The sequence below is a fragment of the Cydia strobilella genome, chromosome Z (assembly GCF_947568885.1).
Source record: "Cydia strobilella chromosome Z, ilCydStro3.1, whole genome shotgun sequence".
NCBI lineage: Eukaryota > Metazoa > Arthropoda > Insecta > Lepidoptera > Tortricidae > Cydia > Cydia strobilella.
The window spans coordinates 53,472,291-53,490,991 of NC_086068.1; the positions used below are offsets into that span (position 1 = coordinate 53,472,291).

General features: G+C 37.1%; 2 protein-coding genes across 5 annotated transcripts in view; both read left to right on the forward strand.

Moving 5' to 3' along the window:
• The window catches only part of LOC134754770 (ras GTPase-activating protein raskol), a 238,952-nt gene that overhangs the window by 155,554 nt on the left and 64,697 nt on the right, over nucleotides 1-18,701 (forward strand). The window lies entirely within an intron of this gene.
• Nucleotides 10,634-11,807, forward strand: LOC134755010 (uncharacterized). The gene has a single exon (XM_063691489.1). The coding sequence runs from the start codon at nucleotides 10,634-10,636 to the stop codon at nucleotides 11,558-11,560; it is 927 nt and encodes a 308-aa protein (XP_063547559.1). The 3' UTR covers nucleotides 11,561-11,807.

Here is an 18,701-nt window from a genome sequence, read left to right on the forward strand (position 1 = left end):
TGTCTTCCTAAGAAGGTAATTAATTAAGAGGATAGTGGACGACCGCTTCTCCATACAAACGTAGTCCCCATTTTCCGCACTAGACATTGAAAATATGAAAAAATATTGTATAGTAAGCATAGCTTTTTTGATTAGGTATTATAACTTTTATAAGAGTTAGGAGCGAATATCTAATTCCATACGCCTTTTAAAAAGCTAACTTATTATTCCGTCGCTGCATAGCTATAATTAATATACTTACATCAAATTTCTTAAAAGTACATAAGTATAATGTTAATATCCAGAGAGGAAAATGGGGACTACTTTTCTATGGAGAAGCGGTTGTAATTGATTTAATTAAAGATTTTTTGTTGCAACATTCATATAGTAAACCTCGGAAACTATTAGAAATAGCTCAATAAGTACATAATATGTTACTTAAGTAATGGCACTCCCTGTCTTTGTTTGTACCTATACATGTAAATGAATATTAAATCAATATCTTAAACAATCATAAGATGTGATAGTTAAACGCAGTAATTGTGCACTGTTTGCTGATACACGCCATTGCCGCCGGATGTCGACTTAACCGTGGAAGCTGTGAATTCATACGAGATCACCGTTAACGCGTCGATTCTGCATCAACACCATAAAACAATACCACATATAACCGTCCCTTTTAATAGACGTGAGCGCGAGCGGGATAGTTTGTGCGTGGGATACGGTTGGAGAAATCGGTATGTTGCATCCGCTCGCTCCCGAATCGGAACGTGTTGGACATCCTCCATCTTGTTTATTAGTTATTTTGTCCACGCCTCCATAATGTAGTCCTGCTGACTTCCTGAGAACGCAGGCCAATATAAATAGGTTGAATGCTGCATTTCATTGACAAATACTTTATTGGGTAGTGTTTTGTGCATTTAATTATAATGGATTGGATGGAACTTTAAAACTAAGTATGTGTGTATTTTTTTTTGTTTATTGCAGTAATTATGTTAGTATGTGAACCCAAGTTTTTAGAAAATAAAATAATTAATGATTATATCTAATACTAAGCTTACCGTTGTTTTCACTCAGTTTAAGTACAATTAATTACGTGATTGTAACGATGCAATGACTGCAACGAGTTTCACTGTAGCCGTTTAACATTTTTTTACATATTTAAGCAGCTTCCCTTGTCCTTGTACAATGTTGTGTTTTGTTGTGTGTGAATAAATGACGTAGATCCTGTGATTTTTAAAATATGTGCTAATCATAAGATATACCGTCGTTTGTAATTGAAAACCGGCCAAGTGCGAGTCGGACTCGCGCACGAAGGGTTCCGTACCATTACGCAAAAAACTGCAAAAATATCACGTTTGTTGTATGGGAGCCCCACTTAAATATTTATTTTATTCTGTTTTTAGTATTTGTTGTTATAACGGCAACAGAAATACATCATCTGTGAAAATTTCAACTGTCTAGCTATCACGGTTCATGAGATATAGCCTGGTGACAGACGGACAAACAGAATGCGGTGTCTTAGTAATAGGGTCCCATTTTTACCCTTTGGGTACGGAACCCAAAATACTGCACGTTACTGTTTTATCATTTAATAATAAATACGTCTATTTAATTAACGGGTTTAAGTAAGCTACTTAGTAAAATATTTTTCAGTTCTACATTTCAGTAAATAACTAATACTATTATTTCCATAATGTGTTTTGGCCTGATTTTAACGATTTCGTGCCAAAAATATTATTTCCGCATCCAACGCCAATGCAGATGTGCCATTTCACGCATCCAAATTGGGCCAGGAACGTGTTCTATTCTACAGCTATACATTCGGAAGAAAAATCCCAAACAGATTAATGCACGGCTTTGGTTGTTTAGACAACGATAACATATGTATTGGTTTTAGTTTATTTGATTTTGATTGGGCAGATTTGATGTAGTCCGCATGCCTTTGTGACCCCACGTGGGGAAGAGTACTCATCACGTAGAAAACGTCGTTTGAATTGAACCATCAACGGTTCTCATATTTAAACCTTTTGAAACGTAGGTGCTTGATGCAACAGCGTTGACTCAGTCGGTCTCGATATAGTACAGTTTCCCTTTTATATCTCCTTTTGTACTGTTTACGCCTTCGACAGCACAGCTAAGCTTTTACTCTGTTTATATGTTAATTATAGCCGAGAAAAGTTATGTTTATCCTCGCCTTCCGGCGTTTGCCCGACATAAATCTCAGCGACGTGTAAACAGTTTGTATTTTTCAGAACCTGAAATTTTATTGATGATTTTTCTTAATTATTCTTTCCTTTAATAAAACTTGCCTTTTTAGGGTTCCGTACCCAAAGGGTAAAAACGGGACCCTATTACTAAGACTCCGCTGTCCGTCTGTCACCAGGCTGTATCTCATGAACCGTGATAGCTAGACAGTTGAAATTTTCACAGATGATGTATTTCTGTTGCCGCTATAACAACAAATACTAAAAACAGAATAAAATAAATATTTAAGTGGGGCTCCCATACAACAAACATGTTTTTTTTGCCGTTTTTTTTCGTAATGGTACGGAACCCTTCGTGCGCGAGTCCGACTCGCACTTGGCCGGTTTTTTTAGATATTACATTAAGTCATATCACAAGACAATGCTAGTGGGTAGTAAGTAGTAACTCTACTAAGCAAAGCTTATCTTGACATTCTACAAGTAACACTACTTAGCTGGTGTGTAGTTTTTTTTATACACGTAATAATAGAACGGTGACACAACGGCCCTATTTACCTATCAGCGCTATCGCCATTGCTCAATCGTTGCACAGTTGTCGTTTGTAATGTACATTGACATGCCTAACCTAAACAGTATTTACATAAAAGTTCATTTCAACTCGCGTGCCCTATCGAGTTGACGATATAAAAAGAGTTTTGTGGATTTATCATGTCGTCGCGTGCCCTCGTTTCGGCTATCAGTGTCAATTTGTCCAAGTGAAGTTTCAATTAGTGTGAGTAAGTTGCCTACGATAAGAGTTTACTTATGGACCCCTCGTGGAGCAACGATGAACTCGGTTGGCTTTTGTTTGGTATGTTTACTCTTAATTTTTGGTAATGCTATAGTAACTGTATGCAAGTATTTCATAAATTTACTGGAGTAGTTGTTATTGATATTATTGTTTATTGGACAAACCGTTGTCATTTGAGCCATTATACTTATGGCATAATTTCTCTGTGTTAAGGATAATATGTATGTAATTGGTTACGTTTTTTTCCCTCTAATTTTATAGTTACAGTTCCTTGCTTCCAGTACGGGCGGCCTACAACTCTTATTGCTTTGTTTACATTTTGCATTTTCATGAATTGGTTACGTTAGGCTATAACTATTTTTTGACATGGTATTGGTGCTCCTACATTGGCTGTTATAAAATGTTATACAACATTGTGTGACAGGGACAACATAACACTACTGTCATCAACACTATCACTCATGTTGTCCCTATCACACAATGTTATATCTATAACAGCGAATGTGGGAGCACCATTACTATTAATGCTATTAAGCACATATATAGATTAGCGTGAACTATTATATATGCCTAGGTAGCTAACATGTATAGGTAGGCATTTTTGTGCGAAGTTACCACGTATATGGATTTAATTCATAAAGTGGTGATGCAATTTTGCGGCTGGGTGTATAAGTGTAACTAATAGGTACATACATATAAATATAAGCAACTACTAATGTTTTTAATTGTGATTAAATAGCCTTTAACTTTAAGGACTAAAGATCCAGCCAGTATGTCGCGACAAACAGCGACAAAGTTGCAATTTCTACAAAATTTTCACAACTTTTTTGATCATCTGTCTTTTTTTATACCTACAGTGTAAACTAAGTATGTATATAGCGACACTCACGGCCGGGCCGGACGATTTTTGACGCTATACACGCAACACGGTGACTAGAAAATAAGTGCATTCCCGCTGCCAGGGAGGTTTTGGGATTATACTGAGCAACTTTTACAATGGGACCAACCCCGAAAACGCGAAAAAAAAAACATTTTCTATGGGAGGGTAATTTTTTTTCGCGTGTCGTGGTTAGTCCCATAGTAAAAGTTGCTCAGTATAATCCCAAAACCTCCCTGGCAACGGGAATGCACTTATTTTTTAGCCACCTTGTTGAGTTTTCGTTTTAAAAGAGAGAAATTAATATTAAAGTAAAGCAACTATAGCAAAAAATGTCGACGTTATAGGGAGTGACGTTATATGGAGTTTACACTGCATTTAGTTTCCAAGTCTTTATGTTTGTATACGCATAAATCATCCGTGAATTTCCCAATTCTACTCATAGAAGTAAAATACTATTATTAATAAAATACTTAATTAGTACCTATATGTATAATGTACTATTGTTTCTCAGACATTTTCGGGCCTTTTTAGCTTTGATTTTTTTTAATATAGCTATGCGTTTTACTTTCTAAAGTATGCCGTAAGTAGTTTTTATTTAATTAACATAGATCAAGTGTTGAGCATTTAAGTTTTCCATTTTACTGGGAAATATATACATGCCACTCTGCAGCATAACCTATGCTTTGTCTTTCCTGTGAATTTGAGTTTCAGTCACTCGTCGCGACCGCGACTAAGGGTCGGTTGTACAAAACCGCCAGTCAAAATTCGCAAAATTTTATTGTGTGGGAATTTTCACAGTTCTCTGCCGCGTGACGTTGACCAGTCTGTCAAGTGTGGTTGGTGCAACTGGCCCTAAGTTGATTATATACTCATTAGAATATCCATTACGACCATTATATCTGATCCAGGCTTTTGCTTACTGTCTAACTAATCTCGTTGATAACGCTGAAGTCCCGGCTTGATAACGTACTTATCGTGCGACTCAAGTTTTTTCTGCGAACCCACTCGACGGGCCCGTACTTTTTATGACATCGTCGGTGCACAAAACCGGGTAGTATATGTATTAAGGGTTGATGTCCGTATCGTCCAATAATAGTACGTAGTACTGGTACTTTCATAAATATTCTGGGTCTAAAAACTACGTGTAAGTTTTATAGTCATAGTAGTATGAATAGTAAATGGTAATTTTTAACATAATAACTGTATAATTCATGAGTAGTTTGTGGTAGCGTCAGCCGTAAGTTGACGCGTTGAGTCTCGATGGTTGGTATTGGTAAACAGTCGCAACAAGCCCGCGAAGCGCGCCGAACGTCCGCGCTCGGTTGCCACCACGGTTCGGTGTGCTCGTTTGCCCGTCTCGCCTCGGGTGCTGCGCTCCGTTGTTCCTCGCCACGCGTTTACAATACACAGGAACTCCGCGTGACACGTTCAGAAACATTATACATATGTGGTGGCATTTTATTCGTGTCAGTTACAATTACAATAAGTCGAAAAGTGTGAGTTAGGCCAAGCTAATGCAAGTGTTATTTTAAACGTCAATCTTCTACGAAATTATGACGTTTAAATAACACTTGCACAGTGTGCTTTCAAAATCGCTGCCAACTTAGCTGCCAACTTGGCTGGTCTAACTCTATTGCCTGGATTAAATACAATTGTAAATCATTGTTGCATATTAGGTACAACGAAAATCCATTGACCATGTCGATGATCTTCAAATTTTCGATTCGAATTTCGTAGTATCCGTGACTAATTTACTGTATCTCGGTAATTTACGTCTCAAGTTTACCTTCTGAGCAAGTTTGTAAACAAGTTTATGTAAGTTATATAATCTGATCAATTACCTACGTTCCGAACTTTCAAATGTCAAAGACGTCGCGAGACTCGCCAGATGAGTTTGGCGGGTCACCGAAATGTCAAATTTGTTTTTAATGTGGCAGTGGCTTCAGGGAGCGATGTAGTGTAATAATCAATCACCCAGCAAATCGATTGACTCCGCTGGCCTTAGCAACGTATCATACGCTAGGATGCTGTGCTGTGTAGGAGAATACTATATTTAGACACTTCCACGCCGATCGTCACCCTTTGCAATGGCATTCACCGTTCAACTTGTAACAGGCTTATGAAAAATCCATATTAACCCCCACTTTCAACATGACATGCAGGAAGGAAAAGCAAAATGTACTGTACCTACATATGTAGGTACTGTTGTCGGAAGAAAAAACAAATGGAGTTGTTTTATTCGACGTATTTTTAAAATAACCTGCCTTAATTATTTTAATAATAATATTGCTCTTATTCCAGTTTAAGTAGGAACAAAAAATGCTTGTATTCACAAATTTCAAGACATTCCCCTCACAAAACCTTTTATAAACTCAGACGTGACCATCGCTTCTCGGTTCAATTGTCATTAATAGAAACACTTTTGATACGCTCGAACGACAGTAAATAATTTTTCTTACCTTTTAACAACAAATTTTCTGCAGATTTCATTTTTCCAATTACAATAAATTCTGCTTAAACTTCACGTTATCTTAATAGTTATAACTATTCGTTCGTTTTTTGATAATTACATGAAGTAGGGTGACTGATAGTTATTGGCCACTCCTAACAAATCAGATAAAACCACTTGAACTTGAAGCCTTATTGTTAAGATTGGCCAATTACTATGTAGTGGCCAATAACCATAGCAGTCACCCTACATAGTTTGTTTATGGGCCAGTATAAGTAAAATCCTACATTAAAATAAAAATACGTTATTATTACTTATTTTATTAGTAAGTAAAGTTCAGAAGCATCTGTCGCGCCGGGTGGCTGAAATCACGCGTGTGCATGTCGTGCACATCTTGCGTCGGGCCCGCATCCCATCCCGCTACCTGCTTCGCCCACCATTGTTGCCTCTCTCCATCGTTATAATACAACCTGCTAGCATAGTATTGTTCTAACCAAAATCCCCACGCTTTATATTCAAGTGCGTCATCAGTGCACTTCATCTCTCTTGAATATTGGAATGTTGAACTTTTGGGTTAAGAATCTCAAGCCACTTCGACTACGTCCATTACAATTCTGATTTTTAGTGTTCCGTGCAAAACTTGGTTTTGACAAACGGAACACTTATGGGATCACGCAAATCAGTTAAATGCGTTTTTTGTCATGATCTTGTGCGGTCTTGCATTATACATATTACATACAAACAAATATAGATCATCTGAGATAGACCTCAACGAGGGTGCGGAGAGAGGGTCGGCAACGCGCATGTCACCTCTGGAGTTGCAGTCGTCCATAGGCTACGGAGAATGCTTACCAATATGTTTGTTTGCCACAGACGTAGTATAAAAAAACGGATGCTTTAGAATGCAGGTAAACGATCATAATAGGGCGGTCGTTCCCACTACCTCTTTGTCACTCTGGGCACGTTCCTTGCCTATAGTCACCGTACATCACTGGTTGTATGCGCAAAGAATTTGATACTGGCCGTTCAACAAACGTTGGAATTTTAATCGCCGTTACACCAAAAATATCGTTTTACACAAGAGAGATTTGCGAATCGGCCGGCTGTGTAAATGTGTAAAGATATTAATTTCCTATTTAGTAAATTAAAAAAAAATCGACGTGTACTATGTTCCTTGCATTTGAAAGTTTAAAGAGGCGGCTCCTCATTTTAGTTTCTGGTAGACGGTGTTATGTGTTATGTTATAAATCGCGTCAGTGAGGCGGTGACAGATAAGAGTGTGGTTATCGTCAGCGGCCCGAATTCCCCCGCGTCGCCGATAACTGCCGTGAGAATATTTGTAGGGATAATCTGAAACTTAAAACAAGTTAACGTTTAAACATAAAACAGGAGTTTCACTTGGTAACTACGTGTAGTTTTCTCTGAATAAGCTTTTTATCCCTTGCTGTGAGGCAACCGTACTGTAGGATTTTGGTTTTATAAAAAAGTTGCTTTTCCTGTTGTAACGAGATCGAAGGAGTAATTTAATACATTACGTAGTGGTTCACAGTTGACGCTATGTCATCGAGTTTCATCAATGTGTTGGTCTTATTTTGTGCTCTACTCGTATGGCTAATGGTAAGGTGAGATCGGATGTAAGCTTAAGTGTGATCGCTTATATCGGGCTATATCAAATATGTCCAGTCTTAGTGTATGTTGTTCGTATATCACACATGGAACTTAAGTAATTGAACTACTTAGCTGCATAGCTGAACAAAGCATGGCGTTAAACCAGGGAGCGTGCGAGTATGTCCTTAAGCTACTTAAAGTAATTAATTACTTTACTGGATTACTTTTCGCAGTAAATTACCTATATTAGTAAAACTTGTAGGTTAGCCTCTCATTTTAAAGAGTAATGATTCAAAATTTGCGCTTTTTACACCTATGGTAACTCACCCATGGCAGGAGTCTTCTTCTGCGGTAATACTGCCAAATGTTCCGTGCGAAACGCGAAACGTAGTGTTATTTTCAAATTACATTAGTGTTTTACCGTAATTTTGATAACATGCGAGCATGTAACCCTGCAGTTTTAGGTGAACCTCCCTTTATCAAACCGATAGGTACTAGTAGAATACGGATCCCGCGGTCATTGGCCGCTCTCTTCCGGTGTCCTACCTATGCGCTGACCGGATATCGGCTTGCAATCATGTGCTACAGTTGGGCTATTTCAGAATCGTATATTGCACTGAAATTTTATGTTCATTACATTAGGTAATTCTAATAACTATAATTCTTCTGTTTGGATAAAAAGGAAATGTGCTGATTGGCTATGTTATGTATGTATGTAGATACCTTTCCGCGCAATTAGTGCGAGTGTGAGTTAGTGTATCGATATGTAAATAGATAATGTAAAAACTGTAATAGATGTCATATTAAAGTAAAAGTGACGAAGCCCTCCACGCCCATAATGTAAGTTTTATCGATATTTATAAAAAAATATTTGGTCAATATTTACTTCTATTTAACGCTCGAAAGTTAAAATTGCCATGAAAATTCTCTTTTTATAAACATAAAATTATTGAAAATACAATAACCAAATCTCTAAAGCAAAAAAGAAGTTTATTGAGATAACTTTTGCTTAGAAATACAAAGATAATATTAACATTAACCATACAAAATAATTCAGCATGCAATGTAAAGCAACATTCAAGTTACGAGATACAAGGTTTTTAAAGTATTATAACCGTCAACGCTTGTTGGCACTAGCAGTTACTATAAAAGGCTCGTACTTGTATCTCGTAATGTCATATTATGTCTCGTAATGTTTGCAGTACATTACTGTTCGATAAATTTTCAATAAATAATTACGGGGTCATATCATAATTAAGTGTAATTTAAAAAACTTCTTAATTAATGATTACACGGATAAATTCTATATCTGGTTTAATTTATCGCCCGTATTAGATTTACACACTGTATGAGCATGAGTAGCTAGACGCGCGGTAGTCATTATGTTACCCTTTATTTACGTAGGTAGGATTCATGTTTTGTAGTGAAGTTTGGGTTCGAAATAATAGAAACTTGTTTAGAGTGTAAACGGATCGTTTTATTGCGTGTCTGTCTTTGCGTGGCTTTTTGACCTTATTCAAAGGGCACCTAATCTGTTTTAAGCAAGTCTGAAACACTACGCCTAGAGGTCGTGCAGTAGGGTTTACTAATTCGGCATTTTGCTGTTAGAGATAGTCACGAATTCAATCTCCATGAGCTCTGTGCCGGTAAAGTTAATGTCGGTAAGGGACAAATTAAATGGCGAAATGAGTGATTGATATCATTTATACTGAATTACTGATTCAAATAGAACGTCCGTCGCTCTTGCTTAAGGTTACTTAGTTGTTATTACTGTAGTTATAAGACTAAACTTGTTCATTTGTTCACACAGGGGACACGAATAGGCCTATGGATAAGTACAGTTTCTATGTTTCTAGAAACGCGGAGTTGTGCTAGTAAAAGAAGTAAGGTAAGGAAAAGATTTAGGTACTTTAACTAACTTAGCGGTTTCACTCACGTGTTTTTTTAGTCACTCGCGCGACATGTTTCGGAGAGCCTCGGTCTCCATTTTCAAGCACTAACAGTGCCTAAGTTAGTCAAGTTAATATGTCTCACGATAGTTTAAATTCGAGTTAGGTACTTTCATCTTAGATGCACTATACCTAACTTCGCTAGATGGAGCTAGATGGATCTGGACTTTCCGACATTAAGGCATTATTACATTCGGAGTTCGGACTAATTTACAATGGACATTATGGCACCTAGCCTTTGTGACACATATGCCTCTAAAGGATGCGTTAAGCTCCAAGACAAACACATAAATTTCCGGACCGATACGACTCTCAAACTTACGGGTGGGCGACAGTAATCGTACTTAAAATAAGAAAGCCGCCATCAGATATTGTTGGTCAATCTTGTCAATAGAAATAGGCGGATTTAAAAAAATGCAGACGCGAAGGGATATCATCCCATAGAAAAATTTGAATTTCGCGCCTTTTTCTACTGACAAGATTTGCTTGACCAATCGGACTGGCCAAGGTGTTCACAAATATCTAAACAAAGCCTCTTAAAGTGCATGTTCAGCAGTTATTTTTGAGCACCTTGACCGCTCCGATATATTTAATGCCAACTGTACAACTCAATTTCTTAAGTTACTATTTCAGTCTACAGAACTTACTACGCTTACGCTTGAAGACTGTATCAATAGGAGAATATCGAAATAAAGGTGTTTCCATACTGACTGTAATGAATCATATGCGCTCTGGCGTCCCGTCCGTCTAAACAACAGTTTATAGCGGACAATGTTAGCCGCGACCACGACCAGTGAAACCTGTGTCGAAACGTCGGTAAATAAAGATGATGCAACGGATCTCAGTGCAGAGTCGTCCGAGATTGTCCCAGAGGTGGTGGCAGCACCGCATCAGCAGTGGCAAAATCAACAGCATGAGCCTCAATCTGCGGCTTCGACGTCCGTCCAGACCGACCACTCGATCGAGCTCGTCGGCGGCTCACAGACTTTCTTTCCCTCCTTCGCAAACCTCTTCGAACCCCGGCAGCAAAGCGGGTACAGAATAGGCGGTTTTGGAAATCAAGAGACGGCGTACAGTCAGAAACCGCAATCGTACAGATCGTTGCTAAACTACCCTTTGTTTGGAAACTACAGAAGTATTGATGGTTTCGGAAAGCAGAATAGCGTTGCTTCGGCGCCTTTAGTAGATGCAAGCTCTAGCTTGCTTGGCTCAGGAAACTTTGGAATCATTAGAGGAGGAACTTTCTTCGCCCAAAACGATGAGGACACCGACGATTTCCACGACAGCTTCAACTCATTCTACAACAATGGCCACGGCCGACCGTCTCTCGGATCAGGCTACATAGCCAACCCTAGACCTAATTTCAATCAAGATCAGTTCGCTAACTTCAGAGACTTCGCCGACATCAACTCTCCATCCAACTCCGCGTACTCGCATTTCGTCGTCGTGTACGCCAACAAAAATGCAACGATGGACGAAATCAGCGAAGAAACTAGACGAGTTGTTTCAGAGCCTAAAAATATTATAGAGACATTAGAACGTCTAGACGAACCTAAGCCGCCAAAGATTACGAAATCTAAAGCGAAGCTAGCAGCAACAAAGCAAAAGTTTAACAAAAAGGAGCAGTGGAAGAAAGCGACCTCGAAACATATAAGCCCAAAGCACGATCCGGAAGAGCCGTTGCTAGCTTTAAGCTAAAACCAGTGTAAATACAAAGACTTGCGTTACGTAAGTGATTGAAGTAGGTACCAGTAGAAAAATGGTGTGACAAGTGCGTCGAGTGTCGAAACGCCGCTGCCTAAATTTAATTTGTGTGTTGTCTGTAGTCTACTTGTGTAAGCGATATGAGCTGTATGTGAAGATGAGTGAATGTGCGTGGTTTGCTATTGAATGAGAATTCAAATAATAAATTAAATTAAAAAAAATTAAAAAAAATTAAAAAAAAGCTGCTGCGCGTCACTAATATGCTACCGCTGTGGAGCGCGGCCAGTTGCTCCTCACTATGGCCACATCGATCTATACCTAAGTACGAGTACATAATATACAATAATAGTCCCTGGGAGACCGAGATTTGCTCAGAAAACATATAAAAACTCAGAAATGCGCGTTTTCCCAGTGGTATAGCAAATTTCATCGAAATCGTTAGTAATATATAAATAAATTTATATATATTTATATAGGGGGGGGGGGGGGAACTATATCTGCAGCTGACTGCACCTACCAAAAAGGTGAATTATGTACATAACATGTACTTAATTGTACCAGCCTTGATAGTAAACGTCAGTGGAAACTGGAATGTATGGAAATAGTCACGTGATTTTTCGTACCATTTGTCATCCCGATATATGTACATTTTTACTGTCATAAGTCATTTATTCATAAAGCTAATTTACACGTTATAAAAATGGAACATATTTACATATGCCGTTAACAAATACACAAAATCAATTTGAAATAATCATAACATCACATAAATCACATTATTCGTAATAATATAGAAATAAAAGAATTAGCTAGTTAACATCCCTTTTGTGGAAATTTAGGTACTCGTCATAGTCATAAAACGGATGCTCAACAAGCCAGCGTTTGAGGCGACATTTAAAACTGCCCAAGCTCTGGGCGCTGGTGATGCTGTCGGGCAGCTTGTTATAGACGGCGGGCCCCATGATGTGGGTGAGCTTGGCCGACTTGGCCATTTTACAGCCCACGCCGACGATGTTCTGTTCGGTTCGTCCAGGACTACCAAGGTTGTCGCGATTTTTACTTGCGGGACCAAGTGGACAATAACGGTCGGATCGACGTGCTCTATACATGGGCTCTGGCTGTGCTCTGATTTATTGCTTTTATCGCTCTCCTTTTACCGCAGTACAAATCTCGAAACGTGAATGAATCAACAATCCTACTCTCCTTTCACATGATTTCACTTTTTATATAATCATTAATTAATTAATGCATTTAAATATTTAATTAAGTGACGTATTAGCATTATTGTGTGATTGCGACCCTTGTGATAGCAAAATGTTGCAAAGCGGACCTCTAGCAAAAGTTATTAAGTTCATTTTGTACTGAACTCAAATTATACACAAAGAAACCATCATGTAATGAATTTCATTAAGTTTATTGCTTGTTATTAGCATTTTGTTTATTAATATTTATATTCTTTCCAAATACTTATGTTTGCGAGTTTCACATGTAACAAAGAAGCCTCACATGGTGCGTTGGTTTAATACGCCGATGTGTGTCAGTGTGCAGTGCAGTATGATGCACTTAAATGCACCGTCGCAGTGCCGACGTGCTTAATCTCGTCCGAGTTGCAAGTGTAATTTCCATGCGGGCAGAAAGGCGAAAAAATATTCGCGTTACGTGTCCTTGTTTTTGCAACGTGCAACGACAAAGTAGGCACATGATATGTGCCCCACATTTTCTAGTCCAATAGCAACGTGGGCTATTTATACGCTACTTCTGAATCTTAACGTTTATTTAGGTATTCAAACAATTGCGGCGTCTATCGATTTTTATATGAATTTCAACTTTAGCTTGTTAGGGTATAGTAAACATTGATGAAGATCGTCTATCAGGAGCAGATTGCTTGTTAGGCGAGGAGTGCGACCAGGGAAGGGATGACTTCGTTAACAACGGGCCATCAGTCTCGCTAATGGCTGTAGAACCCGAGTACTTACATTATGCACTTATTCGCTGACGTGTGCGCATTCACAGTTCGCACACCGCACGCACAACACCAGCATTCTACTGGCACACTTCTCTAACGAAAGTTTGTTACTTACATATTCTACTTTTTGCGTATTCCTCGCCATTAGCCGATCGAATGATCCACTGTACTATTGAACTGATTAATTTGGCTATTAAAACGCGCGTAACATTTGAATTTACATTATAATTATGTAAGCCTTGCATTACTCTGTCCGTTGCAGTTAATGTTAATCTTAGAGATATGTTTACAGGCATTTTCTAAATCGTCTGTGCGATGTAACATGTCTGTAATTGTAATCGAGAGTGGGTGTTCTTTTATAACTGAATTATTACGTACCAAAGATAGATATAACTCCGTAATAGATGGTTACAGTCTAAGGAAAGAACGTGCCTCGAAAATCAAGAAAATTTGATTCTCGTTCAGAGGGCGCTACTAGCTTTAGCCTATTGTCGTATAGATGGCGTTGACGGTTTCGTTTGTTATTTAACAATTTTAACGCATATCAGTGAAAGAACATGGGTCAAAATCATAAAAATAATTAATGCAAATAAAAAAAAAACATTTATTCATATTTAAATACATTTTATCGTATTTTTATAAATCTTCATTTTTAGTTTTAAAGTGTGTCGACAGATGGCAGTGAATTTACTGGGGTTACAAAATTTACTATGACAATACCGCTCTAGTATAAGTTACTCTATGTTACGTACGAACAAAGAGAGATATAACTGTAATAGATGGATATAGTCTAAGGAAAAAACGTGCCTCGAAAATCAAGAAAATTTGATTCTCGTTCAGAGGGCGCTACTAGCTTTGGCATACTGTCGTATAGATGGCGTTGACCGTTTCGTTTGTTATTTAACAATTTTAACGCATATCAGTGAAAGAACATAGGTCAAAATCATAAAAATAATTAATGCTAATAAAAAAAATCATTTATCCATATTTAAATACATTTTATCGTATTTTTATAAATATTTATTTTTAGTTTTAAAGTGTGTCGACAGATGGCAGTGAATTTACTGGGGTTACAAAATTTACTATGACAGTACCGCTCTAGTATAAGTTACTCTATGGTACGAACGTAGCTTATTTTATAGTGAACCTATTTAACTTGTGATTCTTCGGGAAAAATGTTCAACGGAAATATCAATGATTTAATTTGAACATCTTGTATGAATAATTTCATTGAATGCTGTTTGATAGGCAATCGCCGTTTAAGCTGTAGCCACTGGCAGTTAAGGTCGTTAGATGAATCATCCATTTGGCTGCGTATAGGCGTGCCGTTGACGATCTCTTGTTTCCTTTCTTCTGTTTACAAATGTGTAAAAAATCTTCTTTGCGCATCACTAATTATTACTTTCTCAATAAATATAAAACTCAATGCAGTGAGAGATTTGATTGCACCAGGAGATTGTACCATCAACTGCTTCAATATTGCCTACCATGCCAAACATTGCCTAGCTTGATTATGATTATCTATCAAATAGCTGTGTATGTCGTATTCCTCTTAACAGTCACCCTCTTCCCATTATTAAGAATTACATATAAATATACATATTATGTAGATATCGCTTTGGTAGAGTGCCACTGTTTTGAAGCAGTTGATTATTATTAATTAAGATGAGGATAAGGTTTTTGCAAGACTAAGTTAATAGTAATGAGAAATTGAGGATGTATAAAACTTGGAAAACCACTTGTAACTAACTAATTTCTTAAGTAAGCCGGTAGATTTGTTAAGTACCTAAACACATTTTAGAGAATTCGTTCATGTTGATACAACTTATTGAATGTTTGCCTTCGGACGGCATTGGTGTTCATTTAATGGAAGGATTAAATATACAAAATCGGTTGATGTTAATTCCACAAGAATTTAAACTGACAAATTCTGCATTAAAACTTTAAACTAATCGTACTGGAACTATTAAGTATATTCTCGTAATAAGCGTAAATGTTTTTATACCTTGTAAACCAAGTGTTTGAATCGAAGTTCTGTTTCGAATAGATCTTTTGACCGCCCACAGGCATCTAAGTTGCTCTCCTACGCAGAGTTTGATAAAGTGTACTGCCGGTAATAACGAAGCTCATTTTGCCATGGTAGTGTTACAATACAACCTTACAACGCCACATGCTCACTATTTAGACGGACAATTTGTAATAAGATGAATATTAACGGTTTAATTAATTATAAGTTTGAAGTTGAAGCTGCTTTAATTGCAAATCTCGATCATTTGCTATTAAAAATAATCGATTATATCGATGTTGGTTATAAATGAAGTCTTCCAGACTTTGTAAATTAAGTCTCTCGTGCTACGTTTTTGTCAAAACCAACTTTTATTTTACCAAATACATGTAGTGTGTATTAACTTGTAACTACCAACTAATTGTGCATTTCCTCGAACACGTTCTTGTTCATAAAGAGTTCTTGCTATTGTCGCAATAAGTCTCATCCCGTTCCCATAATAAGATCTCGTTTTTCTACGTTATCTACGCATCCGTTACTGCACTTGGCATGCAATGATGCCCCGTGCTCAAGGCCGACTTCTTACTGTTACCAGTCGTCGTAGTTTAACTACATGACTATATCGATGTTAGTGTCCTTATCTTCGCTGTTACAATATTTTGCATGAGTATATTTGTAAATGTTTTCATGTCTATTCTTAATAGTATAAAATAGGATATTTCTTGTACTTTACAAGCAAAAACATTTTTAGTATCTTTGACTTAGTGAGTGAGGAGTTTTATATGTATTTATTTAAGATTATTAGACCGTCCTGAACAACATGATCGATTGGAATAATTTGACATGGTATTTAAGAAGGCAGATTACTATTACATATTTTTTAGTCATCAAATTATGATCTAATGACAGTTTACAATAAGAGGCTCGTGCTAGTCACAGGCAGAAAATTGATGTTTTTTACGTCATCATAGAACGGCGTAAATCTATCCTTAAACACCCAGCCAGCATTCCATCGTGTATCTCTGTTTGCCGCGGCTTAAAATAATTACACAAGTGTTGCTGCGGACGCTACCCTCGCTCCCCCCGGCTTTACCTGAAGGCAGAAGAATGAATCTTTATCAAATTGTAAAATTTGTAAATAAGCGATTTTGGTATATCAATTTATAAAACATACATACATTGTAAAAAAAATTAACTCGCCTAGAAGGCGGTAGATGCTTTGTTTTAATTTGCTGTGATTTGGTTATTTCTTTAAATATCATTACACATTTTCATAATTGAATTAGTACAACAGCTTCAATATTGTTTGAAGTTCTACGGCCCACATACGACCATGATAATTATTGGAGCACGCTCGTATTCCAACCAAACTGAATAGTAAATAAACGAACATGGAGGGCGAGCGCGCACGTAGTTAGGTGGCGTCTCGCTTGGTCTCAGTGCGCCCGCGCCTGTGAATCGAAACAGACACGCGTCTGTCTGCGCGACACGAAAGTGGAGACATCTCTGAAGGGACCCGGCATGAGAGTCCGACTTTCGCAACGGATATGACACAGGCCCAGTAGGGCGAGAGTACCGTCAGTGCGCGAGTGTTGTCTGTTCTGTTTATGACGTTTGCCTCTATTTCGGTGCGTCTAATTCTGTGTCGATGGTATTGTGGATGTTTCGTTAGTGTAGTTAACGTTGTTAATTGCCTGTTTAGCGTGAGCGGTAAGGCGTCATCGCTGTGCGTCGTACTTTAAGGTCACAATGAGAGCTGGAACCAACTAAATTTAATTACTATCGTTAATTATCATTACGTACATTGCAGTCGTTCTTTGGCAGTATTAGTATTATTTATAGATATTTTTGTTTCACATTTTTGTTAATTACGGGGAAAACGCAATGAAACGTGACACGAGTTAACTAATAATAATTGTTTGTCTTCGTCGATATATAATTGTAATTGTTAAAACTGCATAATACATAAAATAATCCATAATATTATAGAACAATCTTGTCTCTACATCTGTAAATTGAACTGCCTACTCAAAAAACTGAAAATTTGATAACTTTTATATTTGTCGTCGCAAGACAAATAACATACCTACTCAATTACATTTAAATTGTGTGTGGTTGATATAAAACTAATCTGCCATAGTTTAGGGATTCATAATTGACTTTACTTATATCCTGGGCCACCCTATTATACCCATTTTATTTTGGTCTGTAGGAATATTTTTTTTCACATCACCTATTCGGAAACTGGATTTTTCTTCCCTTCTAGGAGGGATCAAAGTGGCACTTTTCTGTTCAAGGACATTTTGTTGCCTGTATTAAATATTGACACAAAGACATATGAAATTAGTATGCATATAATCGATTACAATTTCTTTATAATCGATTACGTGCATACAATTTTTCTAATTTAAATAATATTTTGTTGTAATTGTAAACAATAAATGCAATTAGCGTATTTTAAATTAATTAACAGCATATTTAAATTAAGTAAATTAATTAATTAGCGTAATATTTACAAAGAAACGTAAAAAGACATTAGTTTAATAATTTAATTTTTATTTTGACATTTTAGGTCTCCTTAAACGCAGCCATACTTGTCTATACAATTTAAAAAGTTTTGTACAAATATTTCACAAAGCATAATTATGCGGTTCTGTATTGTGTATAAATTTGTAAATACTTAGTTTAAATCAATAACTTTATAATAATAAATATAAGTGATATCAGTCTTCATAGTGTTCTTCCGATGATTTGGTTTAAAGGGGTAAGAGCTAATTTGTTACAAGAAAAATCATCAAAAATAATGTACTTGATTTTCATTGTATCATTTTAGGTGTTTGCTGCTGTCTTTGAAAATAAATTAGGTACATAATTATGAGCTGTAGGTACTTTTAATTTGTCAGTACAGACAGACACGTCTGAAAATATCGATACAGACAAAGTGCCAGAAGTATGTACTATGTACCTATACTAAGGTCGTGTATACATATTTTTGGCACTTTGTCCGTACCGATCTTTGCTTAAAATAATAATGTTTTGAAACCTAATATATGTAATAGTATGTAGCAAAATTATTTTACCTTGGGCGTTAACACTTGAATCCCTCACTACGCTCAGGATTCTATGTTAGAATCCCTCGCTACGCTCAGGATTCTATTATAGAA